Below are 17,563 nucleotides of genomic sequence, written 5' to 3'. Positions count from 1 at the left end.
AGGCTATTGGAGGGGTAAGGTTGTCATGCTCCTGACCAGGTAAACAGCTATCTGCTCAGGTCCAAAGCTCTGCTAGATGTGTGTTCCTTATGCAGTTAGAGGGAAGAAGAATTATGACCAAAGGCATCTCAGCACAGATTAAAATTCCCTATTGGCATGAATGGAGGGCCATGCACCTCTGGGTGACTGGAGCCATCTAAGTGCTGCCCCTTGAAATGCACAGGAACTGTGTGGATCTGCAGAATGAAGTAGAATTTACTGCTGAGGCTGCACAAACTGTGTACTAGCTCCCTAGAGATTGTCTATGCATGCCACCCTCATGCTGGTCATGTCAGCCAGAGCCATGTGTGTGTCCAGGCCCTAGGACTCAGGTGAAATGGGGACAGAGCCTCCGCTGGTTTACATCATTGTACCTGCAGTTACCACCCCCAGGGACCTGTCTGCCACTGTGTTGCTTTTTGGCTTTGGGTAAATGACTTCAGTTCTCTGTCTGTCTGCCCTCCAGACCTTTAGACCATAAGCTTCTTGGAGCAAGGTAGTCTGCTACCATGAGTCTGTCCAGGGTCCTGTATGCTAGGGCCCTGAATTCATCTGAGACTTGCAGGTGCTACTAGGGTACTAAAAGGAGAAATAAAAGCAAGCAACTGAATTAATTCTTTACAACAAGATTTTATTTTTTTTCCTTTGACAAAAAACATTAAAGTTTTACATTTTTCTCTTTTCTTGTTGTTGTCATTTCTGTTTCCTTTTTGGATCCAAATGAGCATGTATGTTACAATATATCCACCTTGCCAACATGCAGTGTTGGAATCAGCCTTTGGCTCTGGGAGAGGTGCACCAATACTTTCCCAGGGATCATGGCTGTGGGCTGCCAATAAGAACTACATTTACTGGAGCAGATCTCAAACTCGGGCTGAATAAGCCAGAACATGGCTACTGAAAAAACCCAGAGGGGGATGCTGTGTGCTACCTTATTTAGTACACAGCACATGTTATCAGCAGCTTCTCTGCATCCTCTTACCCTGTCTCCTACACTCCATAAATTGACTGAGATGAAAACTGCATTGATCCAACTCCACAAGCAACAACTGCTGCTCAGCATTGTTAGATGTCTTACAGTACCAGGTTGGGATCAAGTTGCCAGTCATGCATGGGTACTAGCACTGTATCAGTGCACCTCTTACTGGAGTGTACTGAGCCGGGGTCAGGTTAATCTTGAAACACTAGATCTGTATATAGACACCAACATCTTTTTCCTGATTTCCTCTTTCTCTCTACACCCTGTCATAGCCCATTCTCTGCAAGGAATTCTTTTTAAATGCTCCCCTCCCATGTCCTGCCATAGCCCTCTCCTCAGTTTTCCCTCTGCTAAGCTGAAGGGCAATTGAAGTCGAAAAGGTCATCTTCTGGTTGCAATGAAATAAAAGTCCCCTTGGTTTTGGACAGCTTGCTCAAAGTACAGCAGTGATTCTTGAGCCTGACCACAGGCTGAGATCTTAGCAGCAGTTAAGCATCCCATGGATATATCCAAGGTGAAGAAAGGTTCTTTTGGCTGTAAAACCTTCTTTAGGCCATAGAAAAGATATTATACAGAAGCAAAATTAGTCCAGAGACTTAAAAAAAAGGGTATGCAAGTTGCAGAAGTACCTTGAAAACATCCTCTCTCCTAGTTGTAGTCTTTTTCCTGGTCTCTTTCCCCCCCCCCTTTTTTTTTTTTTTGGTTTTACAGGCTGTGCTCTAAGATACTGTATTGTCCCCATTTGCTTTCAAATTCAATGACCCCTTGGGCATATCTCACCACTTCTACAAGGGTAAACAAATTCTAGATTCTGCCAAGTAGATGGAATCAGTCCATTCTCACAGTGCCACTGAAAAGAACCATTCCCATCAGCATGGTTTATCCTCACACAAAGAATTTCTATATGTTAATAAAACACCACTATATATGAATAAAATCTCTACTTGGGTTCAGACTCTGTGCTGTTGCTGTATGCTTGTTACCTGGTTCATGAACTTCAAATAAATTTTCAGTGAGCCAGCTGGTATCTATGTAATGTATGACAATGCTCATCCAAGGATAATTTGATGAAGAGCTACTAAAGAATATGGGTGGCAATATTTAAGCTCTCATTTCAGGCAAATTCTGCTCCTGTTACATGGATTCCATTTGTCCCTCAGTGCTTTATTGTAATGACTGTTTGACTTTTATAGATTCTCTTTCCCCCTGTTTTGTGGTTCCAGCTAACTTGTCTAGTCTTTACATTTAACTGATGCCTGCTCATGACCAAGGCTGTTTCAAAAGGAATAGTTTAGGGCACCTATGTGGGAGATACCAACAAAAACCTAGGCCTTTTTCCACCTGTGGTGTCCAAAGGGCACCATGCTAAGATGAAAATGCTTCCACCTCCCAGTCCAAATGCATTAGGAAGTGCTTGTGTCATGAAGGTGGGCATGGGGCAGGACATTCCATCTAAGAGCAGGAAAGTGCACAGCTCCTTCTGTTGGCAGCATCAGCAGCTAGAGAGAGTCTCTGTCTCCATCTGATAGCAAAGCTTTAGTACCCAATTGGACACATCTCTCCTACCACCAAGATCATTTGAGCTTCTTGGCTCCAGCACTTGGAGAGAGACTAAATCTCCATTCTGAATCAAGGAAAACCACAACACTTCAACACTAACCTGGGAATGATGTGGTGCATGGAAGCAGCCCAGCCTCATTTGCTGCTCAGACATTATGGCAATAAGCTCAGTGTAAATGCCTAGCCAGATCTCTCTACTCTGTCTCAGCCCCATTACAAGTTTTGGGTGCAATCACTAGTTTTGAAACTGAATCCTGCTGCATTCAGACACACCTGAATCCACTTCTGGGTTATTCTTCAGAGTCTAATGAGCCAACTGTTTTCATCCAGCATCAAGACTTCACTCCTTGGAGAATCACCTGTAGCCATGACTGGATCCCAGTTCCAGCCTTTAGATATGGCCCAGCCAGAAGTCTCATGGCCAGCTGCCAAGTTGAAAGAGGCCCAACTCCTTTCAGTGATGGCACATACCAGTGCTCAATCTAGATTCCCAGGGGCAGGAGGATATGCACCTACCCTTCAATAGGGGGGAAACAGTTAGGAGCTTTTGTAGGGGAGAGAGACCAGACCGTGGGTTGAAGTGATAGTAACCTTAAAATAGGTCTTTAAAAAACTGTTAGGAAATATTTCAAAACTCTTATAAACTTCATTACACACTTGCTGGTCTCAGTCATGACTGTAAGAATAAGAAATAAGGTATAAGCTTTAAAATCAACATGAAACAAGACCCCTCCCCTTATAACTCCCCTCACCCAACTAATGCACACACAGAGCCCAACCCCCACCCCAATAATGTATTTACACAGAGCATGGCTTATTGTCATAAATCTTTTTGCATTTAGAAGGTCAAGATGCACCCTTCCCTCCCCCCTTATTTACAATACCTATGGTGGGCATCATCTCACCACATCTGCCTGACCACAACCACCTCCTTTCCTAACAATTTGTACCATGGGGAGATCTGTCCTTCCAAGAGAGGTTTAGAATGATCTAGTAGCAACAACACTATTGCCTTACTAGTGTTGAGGAACCAAAGACTGACTCTCTGACCTGAGGGGCCCACAGTGGCTGATGACTTTTGGTCATTTCTGAAGTACTTGGCTGTGATGCATTTAGGTATTTATCAGACATTAGGATGGTACAGGTCACTCCCTGGCTCAGCTGGAATCATAACTAGGGGAACCCAGTAATCACACTATACCTACCCAAAAGCTCAGGTGATCATCTGTGAAATGGTTGACAATATTGACCTTTACTGCTTTCATGCTCATTGCTGTAGGTAGTGAATCTGAGTAGGGTAATGTTCACCTGATGATCAAGAGAAAGGTGCCGAGCATTTCTTGCTTCCATTTGTCACTGGGATTTGCAGCAGTCAGCATCAGCCAGGACCTCAAATCTTTTGTACCCCCAGTGAAGGCCTGTTTCATGGTCTCTGGGAATCAAGTAGAGTCTCTCCATTGAGTTCAGTGGGTTTCAGACCAAGCTCAAACCATCCTAACATTGCTTTAAATTCTTCTCAATGCTGGAGAAACTTTTGGTTTATTTAAATGAAAGTCTATTTCCACAGAAACTGAAAGGGGTCCTTGGGGTAGGGAGGGCACAAATGGGTCCCATATACCACTGAGGACCTGCTCATTCAAATCTATGGCCTCAGTGACACTCAAGACCCCAGAACCAATGCTCAGCAGGTCTTGAATGGCTTGCAGTTTTGCTGTGCTGCAAAGCATCACAGGCCTTTGCTACTCTATAGCTGCTTGACAACATTGAGAGGGTGGGGACCAGATGAAGGGGATCCAAAAAAACCCGAACGGTTTCCACATAAAATGGTATCTTAATCTGAGGGGGTCTCAAGCTTCAAATACCTGCTACAGTGCATCAGAACAATGACACGTAGTTAGAAACAACCAGCCAGCCAGGAAGAAGCCTTCAGATTGCAACAGTTATAGTTCAAGTGTCTGTGGGGCTTGTTCTGGCCTACTCCAGTATAGCAGGGCCCTAGCACATGTCTACTAAGACTGCGGGCTAGCACATTCAGCTGATGCTCGAACAGAGTGCCCACCTTCCTCAAATTCAATCTCACTTGCTAATTAAAAATTTGGGTCACAAAATCCCCTATGTCCTTACATTTCTCATAATGAAGGATTTAAAAGATTGAAAAGAAACCAATGGGCTTTGATAGTCACCTTTGCTGTACTTTGGACAGACATCAAGGGGGCCTGTTCAGCCTTCACCTGATATTCATCCATCCCATTAGGTATGTTCATATGGTGTCTCTACTGCATTCCTCTGCCTGGGGTTATATATATTCTCCTGGATAAGAACACCCATGCTTTAGGGCAGCTGTCCTTGGTACCTAGATGCTGCACCAGAAAGCCTTTTGATACCAGAGACAAGCAAGGATCTTGAACCAACTTCCTGGACCCAAACAGTCCCACATCTCTGGGCCAAATACAAATGACTCAGGCTGGATCCTCATTCCACAACCCAGAACTATCTCTCCCAAACTGATTCTGAAGCACCTGAGAGAGTGCTCCACCCAATACAATTAGATGTTAACCACAGGGTGCCCTCAAGCCCTGAGAATCAGAGCCACACCCCTAACTGGCAAGGAGAATCTGCCCTTCCTGTCACTTGTAACTTAATACATCATCACTGTATTGTGTGAGGACCTGAAAACTACAAACAGGCAACTTATTAAACATAACTGCTTCCTTTCTGTAGAATTTGATGCATAGGGCAGATGTTGATGAAAACAAGTGCAATGAGGTAGAAAGATCCTGCAAAGTGCTTACTAATAATGCTAAAATTAAAATGGAATTTGGATGGCAGTGAATTAATGTGCATGACTTTAGAATCTGGGTTCATGACTTTAGACTTGGGCTCACAAAAGTGTGTGCTCTCCTTTTAGATCTTATTCAGTTAGTTTATAAAGATGCATGTCTATCTTGCCTTCTGACTGACTTCAGACTAACGTGCCTAACTACCTCTCTGCATATAAGCAAACCACAAAACCCACAAACAGGACATGCTGGGATCTGAGCCAGGGAGCCATCTTGCTTGCTGGATGAGAGAACACAAACAGATAGATAAAGGTGGTTCAAGTCACTTGAAGAGGTGCTGTATATGTGCATGTGTGTGTCTTCAGCAGCTGCAACAGCTTGTCCAAGGATGGGTTCATTGTTGAGACTGGGTCAATAAACTAGGGAAGGGGAAGGAATTTGCAGCCTGGAAGGGGCATTTTGAGAAAGTGGGTGGGTGGATGAGTTTAGTCAGTACAAGAATGTGGCAGTCATTCTCTGGAGTGAGATGTGTAGATCATGATCATCCCTCAAGAACTGTGCAACTCTTAGAGCTGGTTGAGATTTTTTAAATCAACACCTCTCTCCCACAAACTGAGAAAATGCAGTGGGATTCTGGTTTTACTTGCAGATTTAGTGCTGGTTAATGAACCCAGGATTCCTAAGTCCAGAGCAGTGACTTACCCAGTAGAAAGCACAGAATAAAATGCCACTTGTCTAGGGTAAGATTTTGGTTGGTCTTGGGTGCCGGGCAACCTGAATGATATGCAACCCCTCCACCCAAAGACAGAAAGGAAGGAACAGATGAAAGAGGTGAGAGGCAAGGGCCACCACAGTTCCCAGTTAAACCATCCCAAAACATGTGTATTCAGAGGATAGCTTCTTCCCTGACCCTGACATGCATGAGTGCACGCACACAGACACACACAACTAGAATTCTGGGTTCAAAATCCATCAGTCACCAGCTGACTCCAATAATCTACTGCAATGGATATTTCTTTTACAGAATATCTTCTGTTCCAAAGCACTTGCACAGACCACAGACAAACCCTAGACATGCACAAGTAAATGGCAAAACTCTCATGGGCTTCACAGGGGCCAAGTACAAAGACCACATCATATCCTCCCTAAATGCAACTCCCTCTGAGGTGGAAGCAGAACAGTTATGCTACACCTACATCTCTCTGTCACAGTGAGTGAAGCCCAGCCCGTGCCTTTGAATCTGTGGCAGGAAGTCAGACTGGCAGAATGGAATTACTAGATCAATTACCACTGGAGCTGGAATTCAGCCACATGCTGGATTTTAAACAGTAAAATTATACATTAGGAAGCTTTCCCAGATGGATCAACCTTTTGAACTCTGCAGATGAGCACATGCCTCTCAGATCCACTGTCCCAGTGCTGCAAGCAAACCTCCTCACCCCTCTCACAGCACCTGGACAATAACCCTGATCCCCACATTGCTCCTTATCGTGAACCCTCTTGCAATCGCTTTCCAATATCAGCACTAGTAAGCCTGAGCCATTTTCATAAATGCCTTATGTTGCGATGAAAGATGCTCTATAATACAGGCATATTACTAGTGCTGTTTGGCATCTGCTGCTGGTTTGTTTCAGGGTGTTTATGTGTATGTATGTGGGGGGAGAGATAAGTGTGTATTGGGAATATGCATATATGTTAGGGATGGTTTTCTGTAAGGTGTGGGGAGAGTCCTCCTCTCTCAGACTGGGCTTACTGAACTTGAGGAAAGGGAAACCAAATGTCAGTCAAAAAATGACTACAGACAAATCAGTTCAGAGGCTGTGCTGCCTTCTAATCTGCACTGAGATACCCTGGCTGCACCACAGCTGCAGGCCAGTAGAGCTTTTATGCAATTTAATTAGCAAAATTAAGCTTGCACTTAAATGTTTGGCTGCATAGGCATGGGCTCCCAACTCCATGGCCTCAGACTGGTAGTGAAAATCTGCCACCCACCTCTGCTACTGTGGAAAAGACCTCTGCATGGGAGAAGAAATGCTTCAATCTGTGCTTGGGGTCTGCTCAAATAACAGTGGCAAATACTGCAAACTGAGGGCAGGGCACAAGGCTGCTTCTGTACATGCTTTCCTGAAAGTGAAGGGCAAGGCTCAGGAAAAAGAAAGACAGAAGAAAAGCCCCATGGACTGCTTCAGCCTAAAATCGCACAGCTTCCCAAGGGGAAATCAGCCCTATTCAGAATTGGCTGCCAATGGGTTCTTTGCATGGATCCCTCTCACAGCACTCCCCGCTGCCTTCCTCTTCCCTCCTGCTTTCCTACCGACTGTATTCTAATCACTTACTCCACTTCATACTCTTCTCTATGCTGCCCCTTCACAGCAACTGATGAAGTGAACTTGGGTTCACAAAAGCATGTGCTCTCCTTTTAGATCTTATTCAGTTAGTTTATAAAGCTGCATGTCTATCTTGCCTTCTGACTGACTTCAGACTAACATGCCTAACTACCTCTCTGCATATACGCAAGCCACACACGTATGCAGACACAGACACATGCTTCAGTGCAAGTGATAGACATATTCTCCACACAGGTGCCACATGTGTGACTACACTGTAGAGCTATGGAAGAAGAGGCAGAGCAAAGGATGTGATAGGAAGTGGAGAACTCTGGGCTAGGTTGCTGCTGAGGCACAGAAACATGCAAGTGAAATGCACTCTGCTCATAAACCCCATCTCCCACTGGAACCGGTTCTGACATTTGAAAGCCCTGAGCAGATTCAGCGCTTTGCCTGTGATGGTGAGCACAATCCCCATGCAAGCTGGAAAGGCTTAGTGTACAGTGTGGGGAGGGTAAAAACAACTCTGCCTGCTGCCCGTCATGAGTGTCAGGCCTGTGGAAGGGGGCTGAACAGGAGTGAGAGCTCAAGCAGCTGGAGGTGGACAGGGAAGGAGCAGAGACAAATATCTCTCATTGGGGATGGGGCCTTCCTGACCAGGACTGTGGCTGGTCAAAGTCTTCCTGGAATGAAGGCAGACCTAGCATTGGCCCATTTAATTTTACCTGGGGTCCAGTAATGATCATTCAAGTTTGAATGTAGCTTATATGGGAAAAAGAGTTGGGCTGAGTGGTGAGCTAAGGAAATGGATGAATATGGATGAAATGGAGCTATGGATGAATAACCTTAAAGGGGGGCAAAGGACTAAGCTTTAATGGGGCAAATATTCCTTCATTTCTTGCTTGTCCTGGACCGTGACTGTCTTTGGCACCCTGGCAGGGAAGGTTGGATCATTCATAACAATTAAGCTGAAGGATAGAGCCACAAGTCACTAGCACAGGTAGGAAAAGCTGATGAAGAAACTGAGAAAGAACCACTGCAGTACTGGGCCCAGCCATGAGGAAGTATCCAGAGGGTGGGGACCTTTCTAGGCTGCCATAAGAATATTTCTTCCTTTCCTGCACATACAGAATTTGTCCCTTTATGAGTCAGAAAGGGCAAACCCCTGTTCTAGGAGAAATAACACTTCTTGGGGCAGGGACAGATTGATTGTACAATACTTCATGAGGTTGCAGAGCTAGAAATAGGAGTTCTAGGCAGAGATTTTGAAAGGCACAGATGGGAGCTTGGTGCCCAATATCTGTAGACCTACCAATGGGATTTGGGTGCCAAGCTTCCTCAGGCTCCCTATACCAGTAGAAAGGGGAGATGCGTGGCATGCTACTTTTATCCCTCAAGGGCAATGAGACACAGGACCTTAAAATCATGATGTGTTTGCGATTAGCAGAGCTCATACTAGGTCATTTTGAGAGGTGTTTAAAAATTTTCAGGTGTAATTTTTTGCCCTCTGAGCACTGTACATAGAACTTGAACAAATTAAGGCACCCTGTGTTACAGATTAAGGGATACAATAAAGAGTCCCTGTACAATTATATAAACTTCCCTAGAATAGACTGATTCCACTGTTACATGGTGGTGTGGTGAAAATAACTGAATGGGGCTTTCTCTGGGTTGACCTGGTGATACCCCTGAGTAACACAGCCTCCCCAGGCCAATGCCACAAATGCTTCAATCATTTTTACTCAGACAAACCCTTTTCAGTTCCACATGGCCCAGTGGTCTCCAGTACCAGATCAGTGCCCTCCAAAGGCCATTTCACACAGCCCCCAACAAGCCCAGGGGAGATTCCAATGGTTATGGTGATGAAGGCCTAGACCAGTTCCTGCAATTGGAAAAGCAATTATGCTGCCTATACCTTTAATCAGTGGTGGTTGTTGAGTCTTTCTGTCTGTAACTTTGTGTCTGCAGGTTGATCTCCAAGGGCTGATTTTTATTAGTGTTCCTCTTTGCTGAGATACAGCTGTAGGGGAAGAAGGTTCATTTCTGATGGTCACATTTTCCATGTCAACTGCCCAGCCCTCCCACTTTTAATCTCCTTTCTAATCCATGAAGTTTGCTTTGAGGAATTTTTTGCTTGATGCTTCAGTCTTGGGGTGAGAATGGGGAATGAGGCATTGATTCTAGATCTCTTGGCTGAGGGCTGGGTGGGTATGTATTCAACTCCCAGGGAAACCTTGGGGAGAAATGTGAGGGGTCTGACTAGGCAACCTAGTACTGCTCTAGAGGCACAGATAAAGAATTTTTACCCAATGTGTAGTAAACTTGTAGAATTCATTGCCACAAGAGGTGGTAGAGGCATATAGCATAGCCAAGTTCAAAAAGAGACTAGATAACTCATGGATAGTAGATCTATTAATAGCTGTTGAACAGCATCCTTAAACTAATACTGGCAGAGGGTATTGAATAGGGGATAGATCACTTTAGAGATATCCAGTTCAGTGCTCTCTATAGCATCCCCTTCTGCCACATTCAGAGACAGGATACTGGCTAGATGGCATTTCTTGTGTTCTTATTGAGAGAGGCTCAAGAGGGGCTTTGCTTCTCAAACTGTCTGCCTATCCCTAACTGATTTAACCATGGCTGGCACCATATCTTTCTAGCAGCATTCAGAGCTACCTTTGCCCCCCTCTCCTAAAAATCAATGCCAGAAGGCACTAGAGTGAACCAGTAGGACCCAGTCCGCTCATTCACGCCAAAACAGTTTGCTAATACACAACGTGTCAGGCACAGAGAGATCAACAAGGACCCGATCCAAAGACCACTGAAGTTGCAGGCAGATTTTTGCTGCCATCAGAGGGCTTTATATCGGACACTGAGTACACAGAGATTTCCATGCATCAGTGACAAGCACCTGAGCAGTGAGGGTGAGAGAAAACATCATGCCAAGCCAGCCATGCTCACAAGAGGGAGCAGGGAGGTATTGGGGTACTGGATGTTCCCACTCCTTTCTCTAGACTCCATGAGTAGCCTCCAAAGTACCACCCTACCCTGCCTTCTAGATCCTATGGTCACACAGTCCAGAGAGGACTGCACAGCACTGGAACAAGAACAGGTGGCTGTAACATCATTGGCACAACTTCAGATCCTCAGTCTAGCTGGCAGTCAATCCAGTTGCAAAAATAATGGCTCAGCAGTACAACCACCACTCTCAGTAATGTCACAGTGGCAGCTCCTCCTTTTGTTTCAGATCTACCATTCACTACATTTTTCATGTCATAAAAGCTTGTCTGCCACCCTCCAGGCAGAGCGAAAGAGGGGCCTCGTCCCACCTGGTTTGTCTATGTGATCAGGACTCAGGGAAGGAAAAACTCATATTTGGCACCTTGGCCAATAAAAGAGCTCATCTACTGTCCTGGGAACCTCTGGGTGAGGGTGGCCCTGGTTAGATCACATGCCAGTTTACTAAAACAAACACATGTATGTGTATATCTTTATATATACAGCATATAAATATATATACACACACATACCGTATATACACACACACCTATAGTTCTCGGTATATAAATAAATATATGTACGAGCGAGATGGGTTACAATCAGCAGCACCATTCCCTACCCGCCCCCTCCCCTTTAATCTCCCCATGGTACAAGCCATTTTGGTTTGGTTTCACTCACACTGATCGCCTTCCATTGTGCACAGCAGCTGCTGTCTGTCGCTGAACCCAAATGATCCTGCTCCTGAGCCCGTCCCCTCCCCTCCCCTCCCAACACATTCCTCCTTTCCGTTTTGTTGCTGAAATGTTTGGGAAGCAAACCAAAAACCCCAGGCAGTGCCAAAGGCCCTGAGCAATAATGTGCGCACCTCTTGAGGGGCCCTGAGTCTGCCTCTATCTATCTGCTCTCTGGCTTCCCAAGGGAAAAATAAAACGTGCCCAAAGCCACCTGCTGGGGTTGTGTTTCTTTTTTTTTGGCCAAGCCTCAAGGGGCAAAGGATGATAAAAAACAAACCCCAGGGGCCTAGTTTCTTCCTGCTGTGTTCTCTGCAGCAGAGGGAAGTACACTCATGATTTCCCTAGGCACGCAGTCCCATTTCTCTTGGGAGGGGCCATTTCACACTCATCTCACCAGCACAAGCAGCTGACCAGGCCATGGTTGCACAAGCTAATCAAATGCTGCTCCTCTGTGCAGAAAAAAAAAAAAAAGGAAAGAAGAAAAGGAATCCAGGGGTTGACTTTTTTTTTGCACAAAGAATTTTGTTTCTCCTGCATTTGATTTTGGTTTCATTTCATTCCCAGGCGTGGCGAAGAGCATGCATTGGAGGGGGCAGCGGCCTCTAGCACTTGTCATCTTCCTCCGTATCACTTAGCACATCAATGCTAGCCCCACACATCACCCCCTGTGCCGCCCCTCTCCTCCTCCTCCGGTAATGCCCATTGGGCATCTGCCAGCTGTGCCTCATCGGAGGGGCTGAGCCAATTGTGTTGGAGCGGCCAAGGCTGGTGGCGACAGCAGCCTCGAAGGTGAGTGTCTCCTCCTCGCCGCAGTCTGAGGCGTGGGAGTCATCGTGCAGGGCCAGGTAGGGCTCTGAGATGTAGCGCTGTGGGGTGGAGTGCCGGCTCTGCTTTCCCTGCAGAGAGCTGGAAGACTCAGTCAGGCAGGTGTCATTCGTCTCCAGAGCCTTGGAAAGCAGAGGGGACCCACCCTCGCTCTCGTCAGGTTGTGGGAAGGTGTCACCAGCATGCTGCATCATGGAGGTGTACGAGATGAAAGGCCGTGGCTTGGGCGGCACAGGAGGGAGCTGCCGGCGACCTCTCCTTGGGGTGCTGGTGTCAGATATAGAGGGGATGGAGCTTTCACTCAAGGAACCTGTGCCCTGCAAAATGGAAGAGAATGAGAGCTGGGTCAAAAACTGTTTCCTGCTCCATCAGAGCCCTGAAAAAAAAAAATCAGCTTCCTGGTGCTGTACCTTCTCTAGGAAAGAAGGTGTGTTCTTAAAATGAGTTAAGCATGAGAAAGCCTGTCCTAAAACTTGGCCTGCTCAGTGGTATGCAAACCACACAAGGCATGGTCTGCAGTAAGAGGCTAACTCAAGGTAAGAACAAGCCTTCTCCTAGGGAGAACAAGGCTTGGTGAAGTTTGAGCAGAGGGACCAGGGAGGTGGAAACTCTTTCCTGATCAGCTCCTCCCAGGTTCCTTCAGCAATCTCATAACCGTAGACTTTGGGCCTCATTATCATCCATTTGTCCATTCACAATTCACAAAAATGAAGTGGCAACAATGACACATCCCCTTGAATTGTGTCAGTGCTAATGGAAGAAATACCCTGACCAATCGCCTTTACATGTCAGATGCCGGATTTGCTTCTGCCCTGCACCTTATTTAGCTATTTATTCCAATATAAAGAGGGGGTAACATTTTACTCAAGAGACCCAAACATGCACTTGACATGATTGCTGATAACTGCACAAGGGGTGAGGCAGTGGAGAAGCAGGTTATGTATCCAGAGTGACAGTTGCATTCAGAAAGAAAATGCAGTGTTTAATGCATTTTGTATGTGGCACGGGCTTCTTAGAGCAGTAGCCTGGAGGCCTGGGGACTGTTTCTCACCTACAGCTACCTGTAAGTGTAGTCAGTTTATAGAAGGGCACTTATGCTTCTGGGCACTGGTTTTTCCTGACTGCAGACCTTGAGCTTTGAATCCTGATGATACAACAATGTCCTTGCACAAAGCAGGTACCATGCCCTAATGTGTAGGATATCTGAGTGACTCAGGAGCCCTGGGTTCTGTTCAAGGCTCTACCCTGACCTGCTTTGTGACATGGAGCAAATCATTCACCTTTCTGTGCCTGTGCTTCCCTCCCAACCACTCGCCTGTCTTGTCTATGTAGATTGTACAGTCTTGGAGGCAGGCCTGTGTCTTGGGACATTTAAAGTGCACCTAAGCAATGGAGCTCCAAATGCAGCTAGGGTTTGTCAGCACCACTGTAGTATTTTATATACTCCTCACAACCCAAAGGCCTCTTGCCCCAGAGATGGAGCAGACAGACTCATTTTCTTGAGTTCAGAGGCTAATGATTTTTTGCTTTCTCCCATTTCATGATCCCTGTCTCGAGTGACAGCTTCTGCTCTGTTGAATTCATCCCTACCTGCCTGTTGGGCGTCTGCGACCTTCCCTCGCTGGGTGATCTGGATTGACGCCGCCGTTCTGGAGACTCGCAGTCTGCCTGGGGACTCCTCTCCTCTGAGTTGCAGCGGGAGATGTCTGGGGACAGCAGGTGCTTGCGTTCTTTGGATCGCCCTCGTTCTCTGCCACCTGAACGATGCGTATCAGACCGGTGGCCTGGGAAGAACAAAGGCAGGCAGTAAGATTTCCCAGAGGCCCACAGTGGGACAGAATGAATCAGTCACAGGGTTGGGAAAGACTTGAAGACATCTAGTCTCACCCCTGCCCAGATGCAGCTTGTGCTGTACCTATACCATACCAGACCAGATGCCTGTTCAGTCTCTTCTTGAAAGCCAACAGTGAATGTTTTGATCTATTCGAAGTGCGAGTCCAAGGTCATAACCACTCTAGGAGGAGGCTGTCTCCTTAACCCTAATGCCAAGAATGCCCTTGTCCTCCTGCAGAAGGGAAATGAAGTGTTCCCACCCCACGAATCTATGTTGCTGCCTCCACACCTCTGATTCCTGAGACTCCCTGCAGCCCACTACAAGACGGGTCCATCTGCAATGCTCAGCATCTTCTTACAAGGCCTTCCTCTGACCATGGTTTGACTACTCACTGAGGTGCCTTAGCAAGCAACTGCAATCCCTTCATTTGCCTCTCATACTACACTGTCCTGGGCTGTCTTCAGTTTGAAGTTGTTTTGTCACAGCATGATGACTGCTCTCCTCCATAAAATTAATGACCTCTTTCTGTGGTTGCTGTCTCTAATGTCTTTCTCCTTCCTCACTCTCAGTTCATTCTTCAACCCAGTGGACCATTATATACTTTTACACCATTGACAAAGCTATGTGTTTCCCTCTGATAATGATTCTCCTTATTAGACCCTGGTGAATCTCTGGGGACAAAATTACTAGTCTCTGGGGACAAAATCTTCCATGTCAAAATATCACTTTGATGGACTCCTGTAAGACTCAGTTCTCAGCCTGCTCCTGCCTTATGCCTTCTTGGGCTTCTCAGCTATCCATGTATATTTACCACCAGGATCACTTTTCCACTCAATATATTTGGCTGCATGAAACTTTCTGCATGTGTAGTAAGCCTCCCCCATCCTTGGTACTTACTACCAGTTTTAACTAAGCTTTATGACAGTGTCTCAGCTTCTATCAAATCAGCATCTGAGAGAGAAATGCTTTGCTTGGACAGCCTGAAACACAACTCTACCTCCTTTCTTGGCACAGACCTCCAGTTTGCTTCTGCTGTCTATAATCTTGGCATCTGAACTTTCCTTCTCCTCCCACATCTCCTCTGCCTGTAAATGTGCCTACCACCACCTCCACAACCATGCCGATGCAAGCCACTGCCTCACTTTCAGCTTGGCTATGGCTTTCATCCATGCCTTAACTCAGAAACTCCCTCTCCTCTGGCTCTGCCAAGTCCGAGCTCTCCCGACCACAGGATATACAGAATGTTGCAGCTTGTCACACATAAAGGGGCGAACCCATGTGACGCACATCCTTGTTCCAGTCCACCGACTCCCTGGGCATGTTGGAATCCAGTTCACTCAGGTTTATTGAGTCCTCTATTGACTTACTTGCAACCTGGTCCACAGACCTTGTTTCCCTTTCTTTCCAACTCCCCCTTAGGACTTTATCTGTGTAGCAGCTCCAGGACTTGTACTTAGTGGTTAAGCAACTCCAATGCATGCTGCTGCCAGTCAAGAAGGCAGGGACCAGAGCAACAGGAGGTCAGGAAGAGCCCTATAACCAGAAGAGTTTGCCAGAAGGGCCTTGGGCTGAGGCTGCGGTTGGGAGTTAACCATAGAAATGTGAAATCAAGATGCTTAAGGATTCCCTCAGTTGGAGGAACACGACACCAAGCCTCAGCTGGAGGGGTCTCCAAGCCAAGACTGGAACACTGGACACCAGCTGGCCCTCTGCAATTGATCTGACACCTCATTTTGGAAACCCTTGGACTGTGGGATCTCCTTTTGTAGAACACCGTTTCTTCCCCAATCTGCCCACTGCTCATTCTGCCTCCCTCTCCCCAACTCCTAGTCCCCTGGTATAGGAGAACCTTCCCATTTGCAGCTTCAGTATCACTCTGGCTTACAAACTTTTCATCACAAGTCACACCCTGTAGCCAGTGTAGCTCTGCCTGCAAGAGCTTCAGCAAGGATGCAGCTGTGGTCACCAGAGATGGGTTTGGCCTGCAGCACTTTCCCCTGGTATAGGGGTAGTGGCAGAAAAGAATGTCTGTCAGGACAGCTGTATCTATACCGGGGACCCAGCTGACTTTGCAGTATCATTGTAGTTATAGTGTCCTCAACCCCCATAGTGTATACACTGCCTGACATTAGAAAGGAGTGAATTCCTCTCTTGGACAAGACTTTGGAACTGGTGGAGAGGAATCTGGGAAGGAACCCTGCTAACCTGAGTCTGCATTCAGGCGGCGAGCAGTCAGCTGTAGCGAGGAGTGGTAACTGCGCCGGCGGGACTTGTAAGTGTTCTCACTACTTCGCTCCATGGAGAACTCATCCAGCCAGGAACTGTTGGTACGTTTGTCCCGGATGGTGGAGAATGATCGTCTCATAGAGCTTGTGTCTGTAACCACCTGCAAATGCATCCCAGGGGAATACAGGGGCAGGATGAGTAATGGAGTCCAGCAGTGGTGCCAGGGGGGTGATGGACCATTGCAGTGTCAAGGTGTCAGAGCAATGCCTAAGGGAGACTAACCAGAGCCCCTGCTGCTCAGACCCTCTGCAGGATGGAGCATGAGGCATTTAACAGGGTAGAATTCACTTATACAACTTATAAACTTTCAGCTGACACAGACTGATGTGGTAGAAGGGACAGCAGAAAAAACTCTATGAGGGAAAAAGTGATACTATCAGGTTATTCACCCAGGGAAACTACATCTTTTTAATTTTAATAACTTGTCACATTTCCACATACTGTTCCCCAGCATGAGTTACCTCAGCCCACCATCATTTCCTGATCCCTCCTCCAATTCCTCCCATTCTCTCCACTTATTTCCTTACCCATCTCCCTTGCCTTCTAATGTTACTCAATGTCCATATTCTCTTCCTTTTACATATTCTTTCTTTCACCCATTCTACCCCTCCCTTATCCCTTCTTTCCTCTCCATTCTCTTTTCTCAGGAATCCATCATGGTTTCCATGCTTCTCTTCCTTTCACCATTCCTTCCCCCTCTTTCTACTCCTTGTACTCCTGTCCCCTTACCTTTCTCTTTCCCCTGTTGTCTTCCCATCTTCTTTTTCATCTGTAACAAGTCAATGCACTTTTTGCCTTATTTAAAATGATTTTCCCTTCCTTATCTTTGGATATTCTCTCTTCCTCTCCTTTGGTCTCCCATTTCCAGTCTCCTCTGCTTGTGTCTTCTTTCTGACTTACTTTCCTGCTTCCATGTCTTGCTCCTCTGCCATTTTTTCTTTAAATCAAAGCTATTGATTTAGTGGTCTACTACAGACCACCCAACCAAGGAGAAGAGCTAGACCAGAAATTCTTAAGTCAGCTCATGGAGGTAGTTAGGTCAAAGGATGTGGTCATCATGGAGGACCTGAACTTTCCAGACATCTGCTGGGAAGAGCAGTCAGCCAGGTCTGACCGCTCACGGAGGTTCCTAGCCAAAATACAGGACCTCCACCTAACTCAGGAGGTGCACAGCCCCACCAGGGGAGACGCCTTGTTGG

General features: G+C 46.4%; 1 protein-coding gene across 3 annotated transcripts in view; it reads right to left on the bottom strand.

Annotated features, from left to right (window-relative positions):
• Positions 1–1,271: 1,271 nt before the first annotated feature.
• Positions 1,272–17,563, bottom strand: part of CACNA1E (calcium voltage-gated channel subunit alpha1 E) — a 229,610-nt gene continuing 213,318 nt past the window's right edge. For all 3 annotated transcript variants that reach the window (XM_019530950.1, XM_019530951.1, XM_019530952.1), the window contains 3 exons: positions 16,284–16,464; positions 13,835–14,028; positions 1,272–12,561 (listed from right to left, as the gene is read on the bottom strand). In XM_019530950.1, the coding sequence (XP_019386495.1) occupies positions 12,022–12,561; positions 13,835–14,028; positions 16,284–16,464 (915 nt within the window). In that variant the 3' untranslated portion in view covers positions 1,272–12,021. The remainder of the gene's footprint in view (positions 12,562–13,834; positions 14,029–16,283; positions 16,465–17,563) is intronic.

The sequence above is a fragment of the Crocodylus porosus genome, unplaced genomic scaffold (assembly GCF_001723895.1).
Source record: "Crocodylus porosus isolate Cpor-Errol unplaced genomic scaffold, CroPor_comp1, whole genome shotgun sequence".
Taxonomy (NCBI): Eukaryota; Metazoa; Chordata; order Crocodylia; family Crocodylidae; genus Crocodylus; species Crocodylus porosus.
Note: the sequence above shows the minus strand (reverse complement) of the source record. Positions and strands in the feature narration are given on the sequence as shown.